The 22,265-nt window shown below is 41.7% G+C and overlaps 1 protein-coding gene across 1 annotated transcript; it reads right to left on the minus strand.

The window, feature by feature from the left end:
• Positions 1-1,217: 1,217 nt before the first annotated feature.
• Positions 1,218-22,207, minus strand: fbln5 (fibulin 5). The gene is made up of 11 exons (XM_079527656.1): positions 21,828-22,207; positions 21,543-21,597; positions 21,163-21,211; positions 20,477-20,758; positions 10,424-10,546; positions 9,332-9,448; positions 7,414-7,530; positions 5,945-6,067; positions 4,983-5,109; positions 3,755-3,950; positions 1,218-2,291 (listed from the first exon to the last, which is right to left on the minus strand). The coding sequence occupies exons 1-11, from the start codon at positions 21,869-21,871 to the stop codon at positions 2,130-2,132; spliced, it is 1,395 nt and encodes a 464-aa protein (XP_079383782.1). The 5' UTR covers positions 21,872-22,207; the 3' UTR covers positions 1,218-2,129.
• Between the last annotated feature and the right edge of the window lie 58 nt (positions 22,208-22,265).

Here is a 22,265-nt window from a genome sequence, read left to right on the forward strand (position 1 = left end):
AAATAACGTCAAACTCACCAACATTGCAGCTGTACGGAAAGCTTGAATTATCCTCTATCTGCAATGTGTTTGTTTAATAAAAGTCACACCCGTGTGAACTGAGTGGTGCAACTCCCGTCTCCCCCTGCTCCTCTCTCTCTCTCTCTCTCTCTCTCATTAGCAGGCAACAGTGCAGCACTCTCTCTCTCTCTCTGTTTCTGGCACAACAGCGCCACTTTTGCCCCTACTGGTACTCTAAACATAGTAACATTGATTGATTGATTGATTGAAATATTTATTAACAGTTTGCAGAATTACAGTACATTTCAAGCACAAACTCAATACAAAGGCTGTTAACTGTGAGTGGACGACCCAATTAAGCATTACACTTGTTTACAAGAGGGTCCACCATGTTAAATTCATCAAAACATTTAGAGACGTACAAATAGACACTATATAGACAAAGAACAGAACAGGAATTCATCATAATGGAGGTAAAAGGGAAAAGAAACATATACAGTGAGGGAAAAAGGGGGGGGAGGGGTGGGATGTCCGGGAACTGCCCATAGATCCGAAGTCCCGTTAGTCCGAACATGCACTGCTCCCGTGCTTGCGGTTATGTTTAGGTTAGGATTAGAGATAGGGATAGTAATTTCGGAACAAGGAACCTTCTGACTAACGACACGGCACCGGATGTCCTAACCTATGTGATTATGTTTAGAGTACCAGTAGGGGCAAAAGTGGCGCTGTTGTGCCAGAAACAGAGAGAGAGATAGTGTTGCACTGTTGCCTGCTAATTACAGAAAGAGAGAGGCAGAGAGGGGAGTTGCACCACTCAGTTCACACAGGTGTGATTTTTTTTCCTAAGTGCTGGAGTTTGGAAGTGCTCGTTGACTATCACTCAACAGCCCGTGTAGGCCTTCCAACTCCCCGTAAAGGCCACGCCCATTTCTGCATAACCTAAAATTAGCTATTATTTTGTCCAAAACATACACAAATGTGTAAACATGTTTCATTCAGATTATCCATATTCCATTCAAAGTTTGCAGGAGGGACACATTTTCAAAAAAACAAAAGCAGAAAAAATTTAATGAACTTCACTGTCAAAAACGAATTGCCTTCCAACAATAGTGGCCGAGGCCTAATTACATTGGAGGGAATCTGCCATGTGTTCACAATCGAGTGGCCAAGTTATAAGTGTTACTCATCTGGAAAATAATTCCACCATACATTTTTTCTCAGGTCTAGTATGACTTTTATTTACTGACCAGGTTCCCTTAACAGGTTCTCATTGATAAGACAATAATCAGAAAACAAACATCACTGGCCACAAGAGCCTACTTAGATCACATAAAGCAGTGTGGTGAATAAATCTATTAGATCTAAGACAAAATTATATCAGTAATTCAGTCAATGGCTGACATTATCGGTACATTGTTTCAATTATAGTTTACATAAGGGCATTGTGAATGAAAAAGTACATGTTTTTTTGTTTTGTTTTTTGGATAAGCACAGTCATGTGCAGTCTAATGAAAAATATATACATTGCAGCTCAACTGATACCCACGTCAGTAAACAAAATACAGCCATATCTGAGCTCTGGGTTCAGACACAAAAAGGTCTTAATAGATTGACTCACATATTGCAAGCTCACTTTCACAGCTTATCTGAAAGGGATGACAGACAATAAGAGTTGTGAGAAAACATCAGGAGGACTGTGTTTAGGATGACACAAACGCATTGCTTGGTTCAATGAAAGCAATTTAAGACATTTTGTCAGTCAAAATATTCTCAAATAAAAATCAAGGATGAACAAAAAAAGTGTACACCATAAATATCTGTCTGTGTGGAACGTCCATCTCACAGACAAGAGTCCATTAAACATGAAAACAGGGCGGAGATGATGGCACAGGGATCTCTTCCCATAATCTGATTTTTACTGAGCCTTTATTGATGCGTCTTTGTCGATGATGACATGGTAATAAAAATATTAATGCGGATGAGCTCTCTGAAAGCAAACCATCAACTGCAGCTGAGAATGCCACAGCTGCACCGTCATGGGCTATGGGCCTAGTCTGAGAGAGCTGGGACAATTGGGGGAAAAGGTCCTTCGGGGGGGTGTAATGCATTGAGATCACACACTGGCCCCATCAGAAAGGATGCTCGGACACAAATATGGTGAGCCGTATGATGGAGCTTCCTCGGAAGTTGATGACGTTGTTCACTGTGACCATTTCCAAGTCCAGGATCAGTTCTCTGGGTCCTTTGATGGGACGCGACAACACAAGGGTGGCACTCACATTACTTGTTTGCTGTAAGATGATAGATAGATAGATAGATAGATAGATAGATAGATAGATAGATAGATAGATAGATAGATAGATAGATAGATAGATAGATAGATAGATAGATAGATAGATAGATATATGAATCACAGGAACTAATGGAATGTGATGACTGCAGAAACAAAAATCTAATCCAAGCCTCCAGTGTCACTAGGGTGATATCTTATCTAATTCTACAAAAGGTAAATTGTAGTTTTTGATAAGATAACACATTAATATGACTTCAAAGTCAGGTAAAGTTAATGCATTTTCCATACGCCATTTGAAATAACATTGCAGATGGGGGTGGAATTTTCTTTTGAGATTAAGATGTTACAAAAGAAAAAATAATAGGTGCATTGGGATTGTGTACATTCACAGGGAATATGAATTGAAACCAAATGGTCAAAATGTATTATACTGTATAAGTCTGCTTGTGCTTGTCTCCCCACAAGCCCACATTAAGACATCTTATGCACTTCTAGCTCCATCTGCTGGCCAAATATACTTTCACACCACAATGTTGCAGATGTGTTTTGTTTTTTTCACTTAATCTTTATTGATGAAAAGACAGACTGTTGCAGATGTGTTTAAACCAATATTACATGTTGCGCTTACATCATACTCAAGGGTGGGGGAATTGTTTGTTTTATTTTATCTACCACATGTTGTTCAAATGCAAAGCAAATATTGGAATGTTTTTTTTTTGTATATCCACCTGGGATAAATAGCTCAGTGGTCGTATGGTTAGAATGTCCGACCTGAGATTGGGAGGTCAGGGTTCAATCCCTGGCCGAGTTATACCAAAGACTATAAAAATGGTACCCCACGTCTCCTTGATTGGCACACAGCATCAAGGGTTACATTGGAAGTAAATCCTTGAGACATACTAGCGCCATGTGCAGTGGGTGTACTTATACATCAAGCTGTCTCATGCTATGGAAACAGGAGGATCCTGACCTATGGGCCACATGGCTCAGGAACTGTTGGTTCCCAAGGCTAATTACCTTTCAAATACAGATACGTTTCAAGAGATCACCAAAGGGTTCAGAGAGCAACTTCAGCTGTACTGATTTAGTGATTTACTGCCTTTACTCTTTGAATTCTAGCACCTTTGGTGTTCTTGCTCAGTGAAAGTCAATGACCTAAAATCTTAACAGCTGTCTCGTATAAACAACACGCCACTCTACTTTACACTTTGTGATTATTTTCCTGTGACGATGAAAAAACAGAACAGAAAGATTTAAGACAACACATTTGAGGTGCAGGACTAGCCAATACAGGACAAATTGAACTCCTAACAAATTGTTTTTTGTTGGCTTTACAAGGAAGATATTCTCTTTGGTCTAATTGGGTACAATTGATGCATCTCCATATTTGTAGAGCGATTCTATCCATTCCAGCAAACTTTAGAAGCCACTATTTTACAGAGTCTTATTAAATAGACTCACCCTCATGTAGAACTCTCGTCCATCGTTGCCTATCTTTATCTGAAAGATGTAAAAAGCACCAGGGTAGCGCGTGGTGGCTTGCATCTGAAAGATGTCTGCAGGCACAGTGCGACCAGAGGACATGTCCATGTGTCGGTATAGGATAGTGAAGGGCTTGTCCCTGCAGGCAGGGTTCTCAGCCGAACACATACACTGACTAGGGTGAGAAGAGGGAAGGTGTCTTTTAGGTTTGCAAAGAAACACCTGCATGTACAGCCTATGCTAACAACAAAATACCACAGCAAAGAATGAGAATAAAAGCTGATTTTCTTTCAAGACAATATCGTCGCTGTTGGGCAAAAACTTTGCATTTCCATTGTTCAACTTTTAATATCAATGTTAGACAAAAATAGCATTAAGAGCTTGTAGATCTGCTATTTTTGAAGGACAATTAAGCGAAAGTGAAAGTTGTTAAGTCTCTCTGTGGCTGGGTTTTATAAATAAATATTTAACCAATGAAAACTATTAACAATTGCTTGTGACTAAGTAACTACATTTTGACACCCGACAGCGACAATATGTTGGATGTATAACTTGAATGAAGCTTGAAGCACAAAGTGACATTTTCTGAATTTGACAGGAGAGCTTTTCATTGATTGCAATTAAACATAAAAAATAAATATTTTAAAACACATTCCTTGAAGCCTAATCTGTATAAAAGTATATAATGATTAAATATGTTGGTTTTAATTAAATAATGAATCATCATAACCTTTATTTCATCTCGGAGTACAGTTGAGGGGCAGGCCCTCATTTTCAATGTAGCCGAGGTATAAAAGTATATATTGCTTAAATATATTGGTTTTAACTTTTAATTAAATAATTACAATCAATGAAAAGCTCTAGACAATTAACCAAAAGGGGTAAGCAGTATTACAATTGCAGATTGTAACGACATTCATTGGATAGCTGGATTTCACTGATTTAGAAGTAAATGTTAGGAATGGTAACACATTGGATCTAGTTTGTTTATAGTGCATTTTACACTTGGTTGGCAGGTTTTTCTGACAGAAGTTGAGAATCTCACATTCAGGACACCTTAAGCCTAATTTATGCATCAGTAATATATAAATGCAAACAATTGTGCACAACATAGAAACTGCTACCCTAAACCATTCCTACATACTGCTAAGGGTCTTAAGAGGAGGAAGCTAAATCAGAGAAGTGAGAAAAGAAGGAGTGTACTCACTTGTCACTGAGTTCAATGTAAGGTAAGTCACATTTTAAAGGGTCCAGGCATGTGTAGCCTCCCTGGAAATTGAAACACACTTGTGCTGTTGTACAGGTGTTGTTACCACTTTCACATTCATTGACATCTTCAAAATCAAACACACAACAGCCATAGTCAGTTAAAACATCATCATCATCATCAAAACAACATCATCAACACATTCAAATATATTACTAAAATATTGAGCATAAGCATTTATCTGCTAACAATATGTGCATACAAATTATACAAGTAAAGGACAATAGTCAAAATGTTGACCGTTTTACTTCCTTTATATGATGATTTTTTTTTGTACGTCTCTAAATGTTCTGATGAATTGAAAATGGTGGACCCTGTTGTAAACAAGTGTAATGCTTAATCATGGTGTCGTTCACAGTAACAATTTTTTTATTGACTTAATGTACCCATTCTGCATACTGTGAATAACATTTTCAATCAATCATAACCATGAAATGCTGATTCAAGCAGCCATTCAACATGTTTTCTTTGTTATTTTGAAGTGTTGTTTAGGAAGGTACATCCACCGTTATTACTTAAATAATGTTATGGCATTAATGTATCATTTATTATTTATTATTGTTGACCACTTTCATCTGCTTTCTAGTTGTTTTTTGCCTTCTGCTGCTTTCACTTGTTTATTATGTCATTAAGTAGAACAGTAAGGTTTTTAAGTTGAATGGTAAATTCATTGTGTCCTTGTGAAAATTACATGTGTTGCATGTGCAAACTTGGCCATTTAATCACAGACTTAGTCAGAGATATGGGACAAAAACACATTACAAATCATTTTCCACAATTCATAATTACAGTTTATGACTCACTGGTAATTGTGGTAAATGTTTAGTTACTGTAGGTTAAATGTACCAGTGACGCCCTTGAAACTGTAACATTCTGTTAAGTTCCCTCATCCTTGATATTACCTTCACAACTCCTGCCGTCTTCAAATACATAGTATCCATCAGGACAGTGGCAGGCGAAAGAGCCGGGAGCGTTCACACATCTGTGCTGACATAAAAATTCAGAGAAGCTGCACTCATCCAAGTCTATGGACAGCAGGAAAAAGCATAGTAAATTCTCATGTGTTAAATGACAACACAGTGGGCTCATTTCTTTAGAAATGTCAAGAGTCTATTGGCTTACACGTAACTGATCTAAAATCTACTTGATTCAAAACCTTAACATTTTTTAAATCTCAATTTGTATTCTATGTCCTTGTTCTCAATGCACTGTTAATGTAAAGTGCATTGAGTTGAATATAAATGTACAAAAGGTGCTATATACTACAGTTTAATTTAATTTCATAATAGAGCCATAACAATAGCCCGTCTGGAGGCTGGATAAGGAAACTAATACACTGACTGGTTTAATATGCTTTATATTAAAGGAGCATTCAGTGATTTGGGTGATTTGGAAAACCACCCAGTCCGCCCCGGTAACAAAATGTGCACATGCACGCACTACAGTGGGGGGAAGTGCAACAGGCCAACATCATGTGGACCAAGGCCCGCCCCCACTCGATCATGATTGGAGGAAGGCCCCTCTCATCCTGATTGGATGAAGGCTTTGCCACCCGCCACCAAAACTGAAACTAGGGTTTTTTGACCCCAGGGGCTCACTGGGGACAGGGAGGAACTCCTTATATGGTCAGCACACTCTATAGTAGGGAGGTTTATAAAAAAGAAAAGAAAAAATAAGTGATATTTGAATGAAGTGAAATCACTGAATATACCTTTAAATATAAACCAAACACACACACAAAGCATCTTGTTCCATGACTGAATGGAGTGAAAGAATGAAGACACTTCATACCTACAGTAAATGGTATCCAAGGCGCTTTATCCAAGGCGCTTTACATAGGTTGTGCATTACATTCACCCATTCATTCACACACACATTCACACACCGATGGCGGCGGAAACCATGCAAGGCACCAACCAGCACATCGGGAGCAATTAGGGGTTCAGTGTCTTGCTCAAGAACACTTCGACACTAACTCTGGGGGAGCCCGGGTTCGAACTGGGAACCTTGCGTTTGCCATCCGGTTGCCATCCGGCCACTCTACCCCTGAGCCACCGCCGCCCCTACAGTGTTTGATATAGACTTGCTTGTCTGACCAGTAGCCTACCCAAGATGAGATATCTCATTATTTCAGTACAGATCACAATTACTGTATATTAGCACTATATACTTAAGTCTAATAGTGAAAATAGCCATTCCACAAGCTCACAATGCATCGCAATGTGACACATTGTAAGCTTCTAGATTTATTTTTGAATATGCTTGAAAATCATATATTTCACCTATCTCTATATGTCCAAAATAGAGATGCCAGGGTTAAGTCGTTAACGAGCATGTAACAATATAACACGTAAAAAATGCTTTTCCTCACCAATACATGAAGTGCCATCAGACGCCAGCTCAAATCCCTCATCGCAGTTACACATGAAGGAGCCATACGTGTTAAAGCAGCCATGAGTGCATGGCTCATCTTCACATTCATCCACATCTGGAGAACAGAGTGACAGAGCAGTTAGGATAGCATGTATCACACTAAAAAATGTATCAGGAGAATATTTGTGCATATAAATGTAGGCAACATGTATAGCTAATTTGGATAAGCACAATGGATAATTGTGCTGTAAATTGTACACAAACAGTCAGAGTCTCAATAGTCACACACACACACACACACACACACAGCGGTGGCCGAACGGATAGCGGCGCGGTCTTGATACCGGAAGGTTCCTAGTTCGAATCAGCCGTCCGACACGTTAAAATTACCACCGCTGAAGTGCCCTTGAACAAGGCATTGAACCACTACGATGAAATGTGTTCTATGAGCAGGGCCTGGCTGGAAACAAGTTCTTGAGCTTAGCCCAGATACCCTGGGTAAATATAGATTTCATTTCATTTCATTACACACACACACACACACACACACACACACACACACACACACTACTCTTGTGTGTGTGACTATTGAGACTCTGACTGTTTGTGTACAATTTACAGCACAATTATTATATATATATATATATATATATATATATATATATATAGTGTGTGTGTGTGTGTGTGTGTACACTGTAATGGGGCATTCACAGTCACACAAGTGGTGACAAATGTACAAAAAGCTACAATACTTCTTGAGTGGCTGGAATGGCTTAGGGTCGACGACAGAGTACAGCATCTTGCAATGGGTCTGGTCCACAAGATTCGATACACCACCAAGATACCCATGTACCTGTCTAGATACTTCCTTAATGTTAACGAAGTCCACACCCACAACACCAGAGGGAGTGCAACGAACCATGTACAACCCAGATTCGGCACAAACAAGGGACTAAATTATTTTCGCTCCTATGCCACAAAAATGTGGAACGCCCTACCAACAGTCATTAAGACATGCAAATCCCTTGACTCCTTCAAAACCGCTCTCAAAGGGCACCTACGGATGGCTGCAATTCGAAACTGGCCCCCGTAAAATCTGAATCCCCCCCCCCCCCCCTTTTTCCCTCACTGTATATGTTTCTTTTCCCTTTTTACCTCCATTATGATGAATTCCTGTTCTGTTTTTTGTCTATATAGAAGTGTCTATTTGTACGTCTCTAAATGTTTTGATGAATTGAACATGGTGGACCCTCTTGTAAACAAGTGTAATGCTTAATTGGGTCGTCCACTCACAGTTAACAGCCTTTGTATTGAGTTTGTGCTTGAAATGTACTGTAATTCTGTGTTGCTCAAGCCACATTGTGTAAATTAAAAGGATAGGAATAAATAGCGCAAGGAAATGGAACAAGAATGAGTTTTACTTTCATTTATGGAACAGAACAGGAATTGTGGAGAGAGTGAAGGGGAACAGTGGCTCAAGACGTAGAGCGGCTGTTTTGGAATCAATGGATCACTGAAAAAAGTTGAGCCCAGGGGCACATCACACCTTTTATGCAGCAATAGTTTTTGGATTAAGGTTGGTGAGGGGTATGTTAATAGTTTTTGGATTAAGGTTGGTGAGGGATGCGTTGCTCCCCTGCCTGCGGTTATGTTTAGTTTAGAGTTAGAGATAGGGTTAGTACTAGTAGGCAAAACCACTTGTGTGCGGTCCAAATGAACACAGCACAGCGCTCCCTACCCCACTGACAACTAATCACAAGCCGAGTTTGGAAATGGTCGCCTATGAAAACAAATATCGCGTACTGTATACAGTACATGTATGCTCCTGTGACTGTCTGTACAATGTGCATTATATGTGCATATACCTACAGTACATGTGAGAAGAGTGAGAGTGAGTGAGAGTGTGTGTATTGTACCTTGACAGGTCCTGCTGTCAGGGTTGAGAAGAAAGCCAGGGTTACATGAACACGAATAAGAACCAGGAACGTTGGCACACAGCTGCTGGCAGTAACCATAGCGACACTCATCAATATCTGGCCAACCAAGAGGGAAACAAGGAACAAACACCTTATTCATACAGTATGACTATAATGAATGTAGGAAATGTAGTACATACAGCACCAACTTCAAACAATTCAACTATATCCACCTTAAAGGGCCACCACTTTGACCTGAATCCTATTGTTTTATTGTAAGGCATATAATTTATGTGAAAATATGGTATAACATTTTCCAATGTGTTGTGCGTCGAGGCCTCGCTATAATCACTGCCAGGCCTATGAAAAATGAGACAAAATGAGGGCTGTCAAAGTTATGGCATTAATAATGCATAAACACTTTGTTCTGTTAATCACAATGAACCATTTATTGCCATTAATCGCAATTTGTTTGTTTTATTTTGGCTATTTGGCCTTTGCTCTGTTTGTAACTAAGCATGCACACTTTGCACAGTATGATAAGGATCCTTTAAGATTGAGCTTTTCAAGAGACAAATTGTTATGTCAGATTTTGTATTTCACAATAAGGCATGTGGACACCATTCAATCTAATAGGGCGACTATAGAACATGAATAGAACATGGCGGCTGCGTCCATTGAGTTCAATGGAGAAGTGGGCACCCTGTTCTATTTGGTTCCTCAAGCTATAGAACACCAGGATTTGGGTTAAAGTTGCCGATTGGTTAGAGGAAAATTAACAACTTTAACCCTAGTGTCCCCATTCTCAGCATATTGTTAAAATATTCGCTCTACAAGCTCACAAAACATGGTGTGAGATTGTAGATCTGAGCTTGATAGATTATTGTTATTGTTATTATTTTACATATTTCGAATGAAGTGGCTAGCCTTTCAACATCAAAATGTGCAGTATATGTAGCAGCAATGCTAGACAATAAGATGAGCAAATTGTCACTAGTGAGATCTACAGTAAGATTTAGATTAACATCTCCCTAGATTAATCTTTCCAAATTGGTCAAGGCAAAATCAGCATTCAAGAGGTACAGTATTTACCCTGGCACTGTCCAGCAACCAGCCAGTATCCCTCTGTACAGGAGCAGGTGTATCCACCTGATGTGTTGATGCACAACTGGGTGGGGTTACACTGGTGAGAGTTTGTCTCGCATTCATCAATGTCTGGAACAGAGAAAAGGAGCATGACAAGTTAATTATCTCTTTTGTGAAATTTATCTCTTTTGTGAAATTAATCTTTTTGCGTGGAGCATTCCGATGGAGGGTCCACCACTAAGGAGAAAGAAAAATAGATTTAATGTGTATGTTTTCTAACATACACATGAAACAATTTCATATGCTGGATATTGAAGTTTAGTTACATTTTGCTTTGGCTACGCAAAAGAATTGGAGTTGACCAGGACACTGCCAGTACAAAACTAACGATAGCCTTTGCAACAGAAGACTACAAAATGCACACCCCCCACGGCCCCATGGACCTGCCGGATATGTTCCCTCCACCATACGGCAGATGGCGAACCACCCACCTATGCTTTGCACAGCCACACCAGAACATGCTCTCAGCTTTGCAGGCTCCAAAGCCCTGCTGTCCGGGTGTGGAACAGTCTACCAGAGCATGTAGTTGATTCCATCACAGACAATGGCATTCAAAGCCTTTAAACACAGAGTTCATAGACATCTCCTGACCACCCCTCACACTGACTGTTGAACTGCAGTGAACCATATGCTTGGCCACTGGATACATTATCCCGGATAAGTCGGATACATTTTATCCGACTTGGCAATTGTTCACAATTGCATCTAATAAATAAAAAATAAAAAAGTATATATTTGGTCATTGTTTGTATTTTGAAACAAACTAGTGCAGTATCCGTAGCCGCAGGCCAGTTCTCATCCGATGGGTCCTCTGCAGTACACCTGCCAAGTGTGAAGTTTACTGGATGAGTGGTTCACTAGATACCTACTCTGGGCAAGCTGGCACGCCTGCTCCGAGTGAGCCAACCAGGTTCTGGACTGGAGAACCGCTTTCAACCTCAACACTGCATTTCCTTGGGCCCTAGGCAATAGAGCGTCGCAGTCCCGCCCCCTACCAGGGCCCAGGAAATGATTCTCTGTTCATTTTCCTCATAGACTTTTCAGAAAGTATTTATTTAAAGACGGTTACGCCGCGGACAAAGCCAACTCTTGTCATGACAAAATCATGACAATAAACACAATGTTTTGGGCCAAACAAAGAATTAGAAAGTAGAAAAAAGCAGCAGGTTACAACACTTTTTTTGTTGTTTTTCTTCTTTGTAATTGTTTGTTTGGTCCAAAATATTGTGTTTATTGTCATGATTTGTCACGACTGGAGTTGGCTTTGTCCGCGGCGTAACCGTCTTTAAATAAATACTTTTTGAAATGTCTATGGGAAAAATGCATTGGGATTCATTTCCTGGGCCTGGTGTCGTCATGACAGGAGGCGGGACTGCGACGCTCTATACTGTATACTAGCCAATAGGATGAATCTGCCTAGGCGACTTCAACCGGACAGACTTAAAAAAGGTCTTTCCCAAATTCCACCAGCATGTCACCTGCAGTACCCGTGGTGACAATATTCTTGACCACTGCTACACGCCCTTCAAGGATGGATACAAAGCTCTCTGCCGCCCACCGCTAGGAAGCTCTGACCACTACGCCATCCAGCTGCTACCTGCCTACAAACAGAGGCTAAAAAGGGAGCCGGTCGTTGAGAAGGAAATCCGAATCTGGTCTGAGGACACAGACGCTATGCTACAATCCTGCTTCTACCAGACTGACTGGGGGATGTTTAAGAACGCCGCTGGGAATAACATCAACGAACTCTCAGACTCAGTCACTGGCTTTATCAGTAAGTGCATAGATGACATAGTCCCAAAAAAGACAGTTCGGATCTATCCCAATCAGAAACCATGGATGGACAGCGGAGTACGTGCACATCTGCATGAACGGGATGCTGGTTTTAAATCTGGCGACGTGGAAACGCGCAACACGACGCGCGCGGCCCTAAACAGCGCCATCAGGAAGGCGAAAAAGGCCTACACAAAAAAGATGCAAGACAAACTCAGCAATGGCGACATCAGGAGCACATGGCAGGCGGTACACACCTTGACAGACTGCAAAACAAGAACCAGAAGCGAGGTGAACCCGCCTGCCTCCCTCCCCAACGAACTGAACACTTTCTACGGCCGGTTTGAGATCAGCCCCAATCGCGGCAGCCAAGCGGGGCCATCAGCAGCACCAGCAGAGGAGAACCCTCTAACCATCTCGGAGAGAGAAGTGCGTACAGCCTTCGCACGGGTCAACATCCACAAGGCAGCCGGACCTGATGGGATTCCAGGCCGGGTCCTTAAGGCATGTGCAGACCAGCTGGCGGGTGTCTTCGCTGACATCTTTAACCTCTCCCTCTCCCAGGCTGTGGTCCCTGCAGGGTTCAAAATGTCAACCATTGTGCCCATTCCCAAAAAGGCCAAAGTGACATGCCTGAACGACTGGAGACCTGTCGCTCTCACCCCGATCGTCAGCAAGTGCTTCGAGAAACTGGTGAGGGAATACATCAGCTCCACGCTACCTGCCTCGCTGGATCCGTGGCAGTATGCATACCGCAAAAACAGATCCACCGACGACGCTATTGCCATGGCTCTCCACACCGTCCTCTCGCACATGGACAACAAGCTGCTGAAGGACAAATATGTACGTATGCTGTTCGTGGACTACAGCTCAGCATTCAACACCATTGTCCCAGCAATACTTGACAAAAAGCTCAGAGACCTAGGGCTACACCCAAGCATGTGCGACTGGATACAGGACTTCTTGTCCAACCGACATCAGGTGGTGAGAATGGGCAGCATCACATCCGACCCCCTGACCCTCAACACCGGAGCACCCCAGGGATGCGTGCTGAGCCCTCTCCTCTACTCCCTGTACACGTATGACTGCATAGCCACACATGTCTCCAACACCATCATAAAGTACGCGGACGACACGACAGTGATAGGCCGAATCGTCAACAACGACGAGTCTGACTACAGAGAGGAGATCAACTCACTGGCACTCTGGTGCCGGGAGAACAACCTCTCTCTTAACGTCGACAAGACCAAAGAACTGATCGTGGACTTCAGGAGGCCGCGGAGAGACCATGCGCCCATCCTCATCGACGGTGCTGCAGTGGAAAGGGTCAGCGAGTTCAAGTTCCTCGGAGTACACATCGAGGAGGACCTCAAATGGGAGACGCACTCCACACACGTGAGGAAAAAGGCTCAGCAGCGACTGTACTGGCTCCGCCGCCTGAAGAAGCTCGGAGTAGGAAATCGCATCCTCAGGCTGTACTACAACAGTTCTGTTGAAGGCATCCTAACAGGCTGTGTCACGGCCTGGTACGGGAACTGCACTGCCCGAGAAAAGATCAGCCTACAACGAGTAGTGCGATCGGCAGAGCGGATAATGGGAATCGAGCTCCCAGCGCTCCAGGAACTGTACAAAAAGCGGTGCGTGGTCAAAGCCAAGCGCATCATCAAGGACAAGCACCACCCAAGTCACAGACTGTTCAAACCCCTACAACGACCGCGACCGGGCAAGGGGCTCTACCGCAGTATCAAGAGTTCCACCACCAGGCTCTGGTGCAGTTTTAATCCGGCTGCCGTCAGGATGCTGAATGAGGCATAAGCCTTGTTCAGCAGCCTGACAGCAGGCAGTGCAAAAACTTTTCTGGCTCTTCCTGAACACACCTGTGGATTATACCAGGGACAATGACTTGGACTTAGCTCCCCCTCGGACACACCTGTGGACTACACCAGGTACAAATTACTTTTTTGTTGCACTCCCTCATGGAGCTACTTGCGGATTATACTAGGGTCAGTCCACCCTAGGTGGACACGCACTGACCTTTTGCACCTTAATCCCATGTATAACGCACTGACTTTTTTTTGTTTTTCTATTATTCTATTGCTCTTTTTTCTCTAAGCACCTTAACGTCCATATGTATATCATGCACAGTATAAGTATAACATGCACAGTATACATACATTGCTGCTATGCTCAAGCACCTTAGTTAGTTTTTTTTTTTTTATTATCTCAGGTACTTTGTAATTATGTAGATAACTTGTCTGGCCTTCTGTTGCTCTCTTGTTTTGATCTCCTTCCCACTTGCCCCCCACCCCTCTTCTTCTCCCCCCCCCCCCCTCTTCTTTCTATGGAAATTAACGTTGCGATGGGAACGATGTACAAAAACGAATTTCACCCACTTCTTTACCTTGTAAACCTGTGATGTGACAATAAAACTGATTCTGATTCTGAATGGTTCTGACATATGCAATGGACTTTGATTTTGCGGAATTTATAGAAAGATTTAAATATATAATAGGAGCTGGTGGGAATTCAGCATCTCGTTGTGGTCTACTTGAACCTAGTGAACATTTGGAGTGAGTCTTGTTATAGCACTGCCTCTGCAATTAGTAAATTACAACATTTTCCAGCCACAACTTTCCCACATGAACTCTGTGGACTTTTCTCTTTATCTGATAACCTACTAGTACTTCGTATATACTGTATGGTTATCTGATTTCAGTTTGGCAGTTAATAAAGTGACTTGTTAACCTTCATTTATCTAGAGAAGCTTTTCTACGTATGCTTGTTTTTCCAGCGACGCGCTGTTTGACATTTTGTGCACATACCGGTAGTCACATACTGTTGTTGTGCACTGTATGCATGTGTGTAAGATTATAATATATCCAGTAAAGAAAAATGAGCCAAGCACGTCCACAGCAGAATTTGAGTGTTAAGTAATTTTCTCAAGGACACACACACTGGCATACAGAAAAAGATACATTTTCATTTGAGCAGATTTAAAAACAAAAATCTGTACACTATAGTATACATACACACATGTATAGTAGACTACACATGTATAGTAGACTATACTTAGGTAATTATTCATTTTCACCATTCTAACATTAGAATACGTAGAAGTTCTCAAAACACTATCACAATGTCTTACTTCATAGTAGGTGTTGCAGAAAAGTGGATGAATACTTGTGCAATTCCCCATCAAGATATATGCCCAGTTGGCTCAAGATTCAGTCTGTTGACCCTCTAATCAAAAGCCGCCACCCCCAAACGAGAAAACACAACATTACTGTTAACATTTCAACACCCCGACGAGTTTTAACTGTTGTTGCAAAAGATTAGAGATTATAATCAGGGTCAAATTCCATTAGATCCCCCGGTTCAGTTCACATACAACTACCTCATAATAGCCGCATTTCCTTATGAGGACATGACCAATCAAAAATTCCACACTGTGCGTGGTTCTCAGACAATGAAGTCACCAATTGAAAAGTGAGAGAAATGGGTGGGAGCCCCAAGTAGAGCTTGGGATTTCTCTTATGTTTGAACAGACTGCGATTATAAGCGATAACGTCTGGTGGTGGGTTCTGTTGGCCTTTGTGCCAAGCTGGTCCGCTGGTCCTCCATGGGTGTGGGGTTGACAGAGGGGGGACGGCAATGCTAGGCCCATGGCCAAGGGCAACACAGTCTCGGCACCTGCTTGCACTTACTAACTTATAATTCGGAGTACGGTCACCCAGATCATCTGCACTCCATGTGCAGGGTCTACTGTTATCTTGCAGAGGTTGAACTGTGTAATACACACCACAGGAGCGTTTCAGTTCAGTTCCTTATATAGCCTTTTTCATGAGCTGCCTAAGGTCCCTGGGGGTTACGTCTGACAATTTTGATTAACTTGAGGGTTGGATGAGAGCTGTATGGAGGGGATAAAGAGAAGGAGGCGTAAATTCTTCTCAATAAATAAATATATTAACTCATGGAACTTTAATTTTTATTTTGATGATAGAAATGTGTTTAAGGATTCAAGAATCACTCAGTGGGGATTCAAGAATCACTCAGTGGGACTATAGGGAACTTCAAAGACAAGAGGATAAAGGTGTTTTCACTGTCTGATAAGATGAAAATGTTTGGCCATAGGTGATAGAACCGGTTGTGGTCCAAATAAAATAATCACTGTATCTGGATATGAATGACAAATTAACAGAACCAAGATTCATACCTAGGTCGGAGGTACCACTTAAGTTAAAAGTCTGCAGGTGGTAGATTGATTGAGGTAACCCATACCTCAGTACCCACATTACAACACATTATGCAATATTACTTTCATGAAATAATTAATACAACAGATTACTATTAGAAATTTGATAATAAAAGTCAAAACAATACAAAACTTTCAGGGGAAAAATAAGCTTCTAAAAAATCTATCCATACACTATGTTGACAATGGAGTTTGTCTAACATTCACTGTCCCTTTTATCTTGTTTTTTTTCTATTTATTTTTTACAATGCATAACATCATAATTCACTATGATTCACTATGTTACAACAGCATAATTAGCTAAAAATGTTCAACTGCTGGGGCTTTTGCACACTGTTTATAAAAGGCACGCTGGGACTATAATTATCACCTCTTTTATATCATGCCCATGGTGGTGTAAATGTATTAACAGCTCAAATTACGTGTTAACTGTTGTTCTCACAGCTGAGCTGATGCTATTAATGACAGCAATAGATCTGTGCCATTAGTTTCAAAACAAAGCTGTGTCTGTCTGTACAGGTTGAGAGTTTCAGCCCTGTGGCAACATCAATCAACAACCCCTTACATCACTATATCTTAAAATGCACAGACTCATGTGGCATGCCTGTCTAGACCCATGCATGCGTGTGTCTCACACACACACACACACACACACACACACACACACACACACACACACACACACACACACACACACACACACACACACACACACACACACACACACACACACACACACACACACACACACACACACACACACACACACACACACACACACACACACACACACACACACACACACACACAGTTTGAAGTGCACCCACAGAAGAATGTCTGTTCTATACGCCAGCAAGGCACAGATTTGGCAACAAATTACCTCATCCTTGGCACTCCGATTTTGTAGCAGAGAGCCGATTCCCTGACTGCCCCCTTTTCCCTTACAAAAGTAGAAAGAGTCCATATTTGTATATTGGACAAAAGTTCTCTTTTGAGGAAGAATATGAGAACTTTTTCCACTCATTACACCATGTCTGATTTAGACAGTGTGACAAAAAAATACACTAATGGACCTTCAGGAGGCCCTTTTCAGCAGCGTATTCCTGTGGGACTGATTGGACCACTTACATTAGGATTGCCAGAGTGTTTTTAAGACAGCTGGGAAAATCACCAGACACTCTTATGTTTACCTGTGATGTCAAGGATCTGTTACTATTGCAAAATTCCACAGAATAAATCAAATAGTAGATTTTGCTCAGAATGAGGAGTTGAAAGCAAACGATAAACCTCTGCCCCAAATTCTTCAGAACGGCCTGTTATAGCGCCACCAGGAGGCCGACTTTTGAAAAACACGTTTTTGATATTACTCCTCCAGATTCTGTCCAAAAATCCCACAAATTGTTACACACTATCTCTATAGTCATGTGTTCAAGACGGATCTGTCCGATATTTCATATTCCATCCTAATTGGCTAACATTGGCTTTAAAAGTTTGCAGGATGCCCGTTTTGAACAAAAAACCTCAAATCATGAACACAGCGTGCAATTTACGTGCAACATTTTTCACGGACTTTCCTACTAGGCTGAGGAATATATCCCACCCTTTTCACATTGGCCTGTTATAGCGCCACCAACAGGTGGATTTTTGCAAAACACATTTTTGGAACAAAATGCCTCAAATCATCCAATTGCCATCCAAGGCGTAAAAAGAAATGCCACCTTTTTCACATTGGCCTATTATAGCGCCACCAGGAGGCCACAACCTGACCTGCCCTGGTGGAGACGTTAGCTCTGGTCCATAGTTCTAATGCCGTTGGCCATTTAGAGCTATGATACCGATGACTTCCGGGGCTCGCATAAATGCAGACCAGCCTCTCGTCTTTAGCGTAAATAAAAATAACGTTTTTGCTTCTCACCAATACAAAGGCGGTTTGTGTCATTAGAAAGCCTACTTTCCTTAGTGGAAGCACTCTGAGCCCCCCACCACACGTATAAAAGTTACTTTTTGGCCAGAAAGGGATTTTTTTTCACCGGAGGAAAAATATTCTGTATGAGGGTTTTCTCTTGGCAATATCGGTAGAGGGCGCAGTGGAGTAACTAAAGGTAATTTTTTTCGGTGGAAAAATAATCCCTTTTTGGCCAAAAGGTACCTTTTATACGTGTGGCTCAGAGTGCTTCCACTAAGGAAAGTAGGCTTTCTAATGACACAACCCGCCTTTGTTTTGGTGAGAAGTTATTTTTATTTACGCTAAAGACGAGAGGCTGGTCTGCATTTATGCGAGCCCCGGAAGCCATCAGTAACATAGCTCTAAATGCAACGGCATTAGAGCTATGGACCAAAGCTAGTGGAGACCTGTGCCCCGAGGGGCACTTTATCTAGTTCTATTTTCACCAAATTGTGTTTTTGACTTGACTTTTGTGGAGAGTGACATGGTCGTATGATTATGTATAAATACATGGTGGGAACTCTACACTGGCGACAAACTGTACCATCAAGTATAGACTACTAAGACTAGGCTTGCAGCACCTGTGCTCCATCTCCAAAAAGATATACTGTATTGTTTATTGAGAGGTCTACTTTTGCTCTCTTTTTGACTGTGGGAGGTTAAAAGATGCGGCCAAGTAGCTTGTCATAGTTTTGAGTTACAGATTGGAAATGAATGTATAGTGTTAAAGGATTGTTTACAGCATTAATGCATGGTTAAAGATAAATGCATGAAAGAAGACTGTTACAATGATACATTTGTACAGTAGTCTAACGTGTGTTTGGCCTGAATCCATATGTTGTGTTTGTACAGGTGTAAGTCTGACTTATGCTGAGATTCCTGGCTTTGTATAAGCATTTTTCATGCCGGTGTCATGCACCTAAAATAGCAGATCTACAAGCTCAAAACGTGTTGCAGCACGACGTGTTGTGAGCTTGTAGATTGGCTGGTGCAATTAAGTATTGAGCACTATTTTCTGGCTCGCTCTCCCTCTGTTCCATCTTTCACACACACACACACACACACACACACACACACACACACACACACACACACACACACACACACACACACACACACACACACACACACACACACACACACACACACACACACACACACACACACACACACACACACACACACACACACACACACACACACACACACACACACACACACACACACACACACACTTTAGCTAATAAAGTATTTAACTATGTTTTCTAACATCATGCCACAGATTTCCTCCAGATTTATTATAGACAATTACCAGAAAGCCTGGAAGGATTTGAAATATTCTATTCCAAAACACTTTAGAACAATTAAAACAAATACGATCTAGTCCTTCAGTCATTTTTTATGAACCTATGACTTAAGCTACTCGGTTTCCTTGCAAGGTGCCTTAATTTATGTATCTATTTAATTTTGGAATATCAATCATTTTGTACTTAGGTGTCACAGTGGTTGGATTTAATTTCATGTCCTTATATCTCTTCTTGCTATGAATGGAGGGAATTAACCGGTTTTAGGTAGAGGGTCAGCCAGTGGTCAGAGTTGTATTGCTTGGTATTTGAGACAACCACTGACATTGGAAATTGACTTGAAAACCACTGTTGCAAAAGAGATTTGAGTGAGACATTTTGAAAGTCTTCCAAACACATGCTTCCAGTACTTTGGCCACAGAAATGCTACCCTTTCTTTAGGCACTCTGTTTACATTTTCTGTTTGTCAAAATTAAGGCACACTGACCAAGCGGGTTATTCAATTCCATTGGTGCTATAGAGGAGCATGGTTAGACATAAAGGACAAATGACCAGAAAATGTTGACTACTTATAAAACGTAATTCAAGATTCTGGAATTGGGAACTTACTTGACAAGTAAAGCAACGTTACCCACCCACCTGGTCCTGATGTTTTTATATTTGCCTAAATCGAGTGTAAGGAAAGCTACAGGACTACTCGGCTCAGGTGTGGAGTGCAGACTCACCATTACATGTGCCATCTTCTGCCACTGCATATCCAAGGATGCATGGAGCAGTGCTTCTCACTATGGGGTAGCTGGGCTCAACAGGCCCAGGAGGGGGTTGGCGGTAGGTGTCCAGTCTGTCCATGTAAGATGTGTCTGGATAGGGCTCTGGAAGGACAGGTGTCTCCGGTCGATATGACTGGGTGTACAAACTCCTTGGCATGCACAAGTAGCCACCCATTTGATTAACACAGAGCATGTCGCCTCGACAAGGATCCGGCAGAGAACGGCACTCATCCACATCTAGGATGGAGGGGAGGAGGAGGTTCATTAGAGTAAGGACCACATGTCACATCTGTTACTTCCATTGACAGGGAGTCATCGCTTTTTACTGGCCTTGTACTCATTAGGCTACTGATGGTGGCAAGTGATTAGCTGAATCATATTCTGTTGTTGCACTTAATGTGTGATGTTTCTCTGGGTAAGAGACAGTAAATAAACTATACATTTTTATACCACAGTAGGTTTGATGTAAATTGTAAAGCTACTTTCCCAAATGAGTGACAGTGAATGGAGTCAGTTACCAGTTACTGATATTTAATTTAAGTAGCTACACAGGACATTAACACATTGCGTATAACATTGTATTGTCTGCAACATTAACCTACGATATTAAACACTGCAAGAACCAATTCGTTATTACTTACCAACACACTGCCTCGATCTGCGGTCGTAAACTGAACCTTCTGTGCAGGTCTAGAGGGGGAAATAACCAGGACTCAGTAGGTGCTCCTGTAGTGTAGTGTTGAGTGTCAACACTCAACACACTATCTGATGTATTCGGCTATTCGCATTATCCAAAAGAAAGGCACACCACCATATTTATTAGTATATAATCTAAGACATTACTGATAATGTTGTAGCCTACTTTCTTTACCCAAGATGCCTTTCCATGTTTATATCATGAAGACCACAAGAAAGATAGTTTGTTTTTGACTCCCAGGGGACAGTATGAGTGAGTGAGTGAATTAATGAATCCATCCATTAAAGAATCTCAAATCATTTATGAAAGAACAGCTTCTGTTACCTGACCATGTCCAGACTGGATAGAAAGCAGAGCAAATACCAGACCTGTCAACATGCTGGAAAGAGGAAATTTCAAGTGTTCAAATGAGTCTCTGCTGGGACAACCTCAATGAAAAAAGATATAGCCTGGGCAAGAACGCTGTGCCAGAATGGCAGAATTCCGTTACTTAGCCTATTCAAACAACTCAAGCTAAACACAAAATTACGCAGGAAATGTAGGTGAAAATGTAGCTCTAGCCAGAGCTAGTGGAAATGGTAAACAAAATAAAAAAATAAACGCACTAACCTCGAAGAAGACCCAATCCTCAAGCCACGTGCTGCGGAAAACATGATTGAAAGGCACTCTTGAAGTCTGTCCCAAAAGAAAGATTCTTTAGACCAGTAAATTCGTCCAATCCTGTTACTACACACGGACACGGTGCAAGTAGCCAACGCGCGGGCAGTGCTCTGCTCTGCTGATCTGACCAGCCCCCGGTTATGTTATGCGCCTTTACGCGAAAGCCGACACCGGATTCTCATTAAGCGCTGTCTGGTCGAACCGAAGCCTCGGTAGATTGACCAGCTATCGAAGCAATGTGGCCCTTTTCCCCCAAAGCGGACTGCTATCTGTCCTATTGCGCTCTTGTCGGTGCTTACAAATTATTTAGCTATGCAAATTGACTAGCCCCCTTCGAGCACTTTTCACAACAGCTGGATTCAATCACGGAGAGGAGAGACAGCCCCC

This window comes from Electrona antarctica (assembly GCF_951216825.1).
Source record: "Electrona antarctica genome assembly, chromosome: 18".
Classification (NCBI taxonomy): Eukaryota; Metazoa; Chordata; class Actinopteri; order Myctophiformes; family Myctophidae; genus Electrona; species Electrona antarctica.

Excerpts from the sequence above, each read along its gene's own strand:
- fbln5 (XM_079527656.1), bottom strand. The coding sequence starts at position 21,871 with ATGTTTTCCGCAGCACGTGGCTTGAGGATTGGGTCTTCTTCGAG. Across the intron at positions 7,531-9,331 it reads TGACAGCAGGACCTGTCAAG|ATGTGGATGAATGTGAAGAT; the intron begins GTACAATACACA and ends TCTGTTCTCCAG. Across the intron at positions 3,951-4,982 it reads TACATTGAACTCAGTGACAA|TCAGTGTATGTGTTCGGCTG; the intron begins GTGAGTACACTC and ends TTCTCACCCTAG.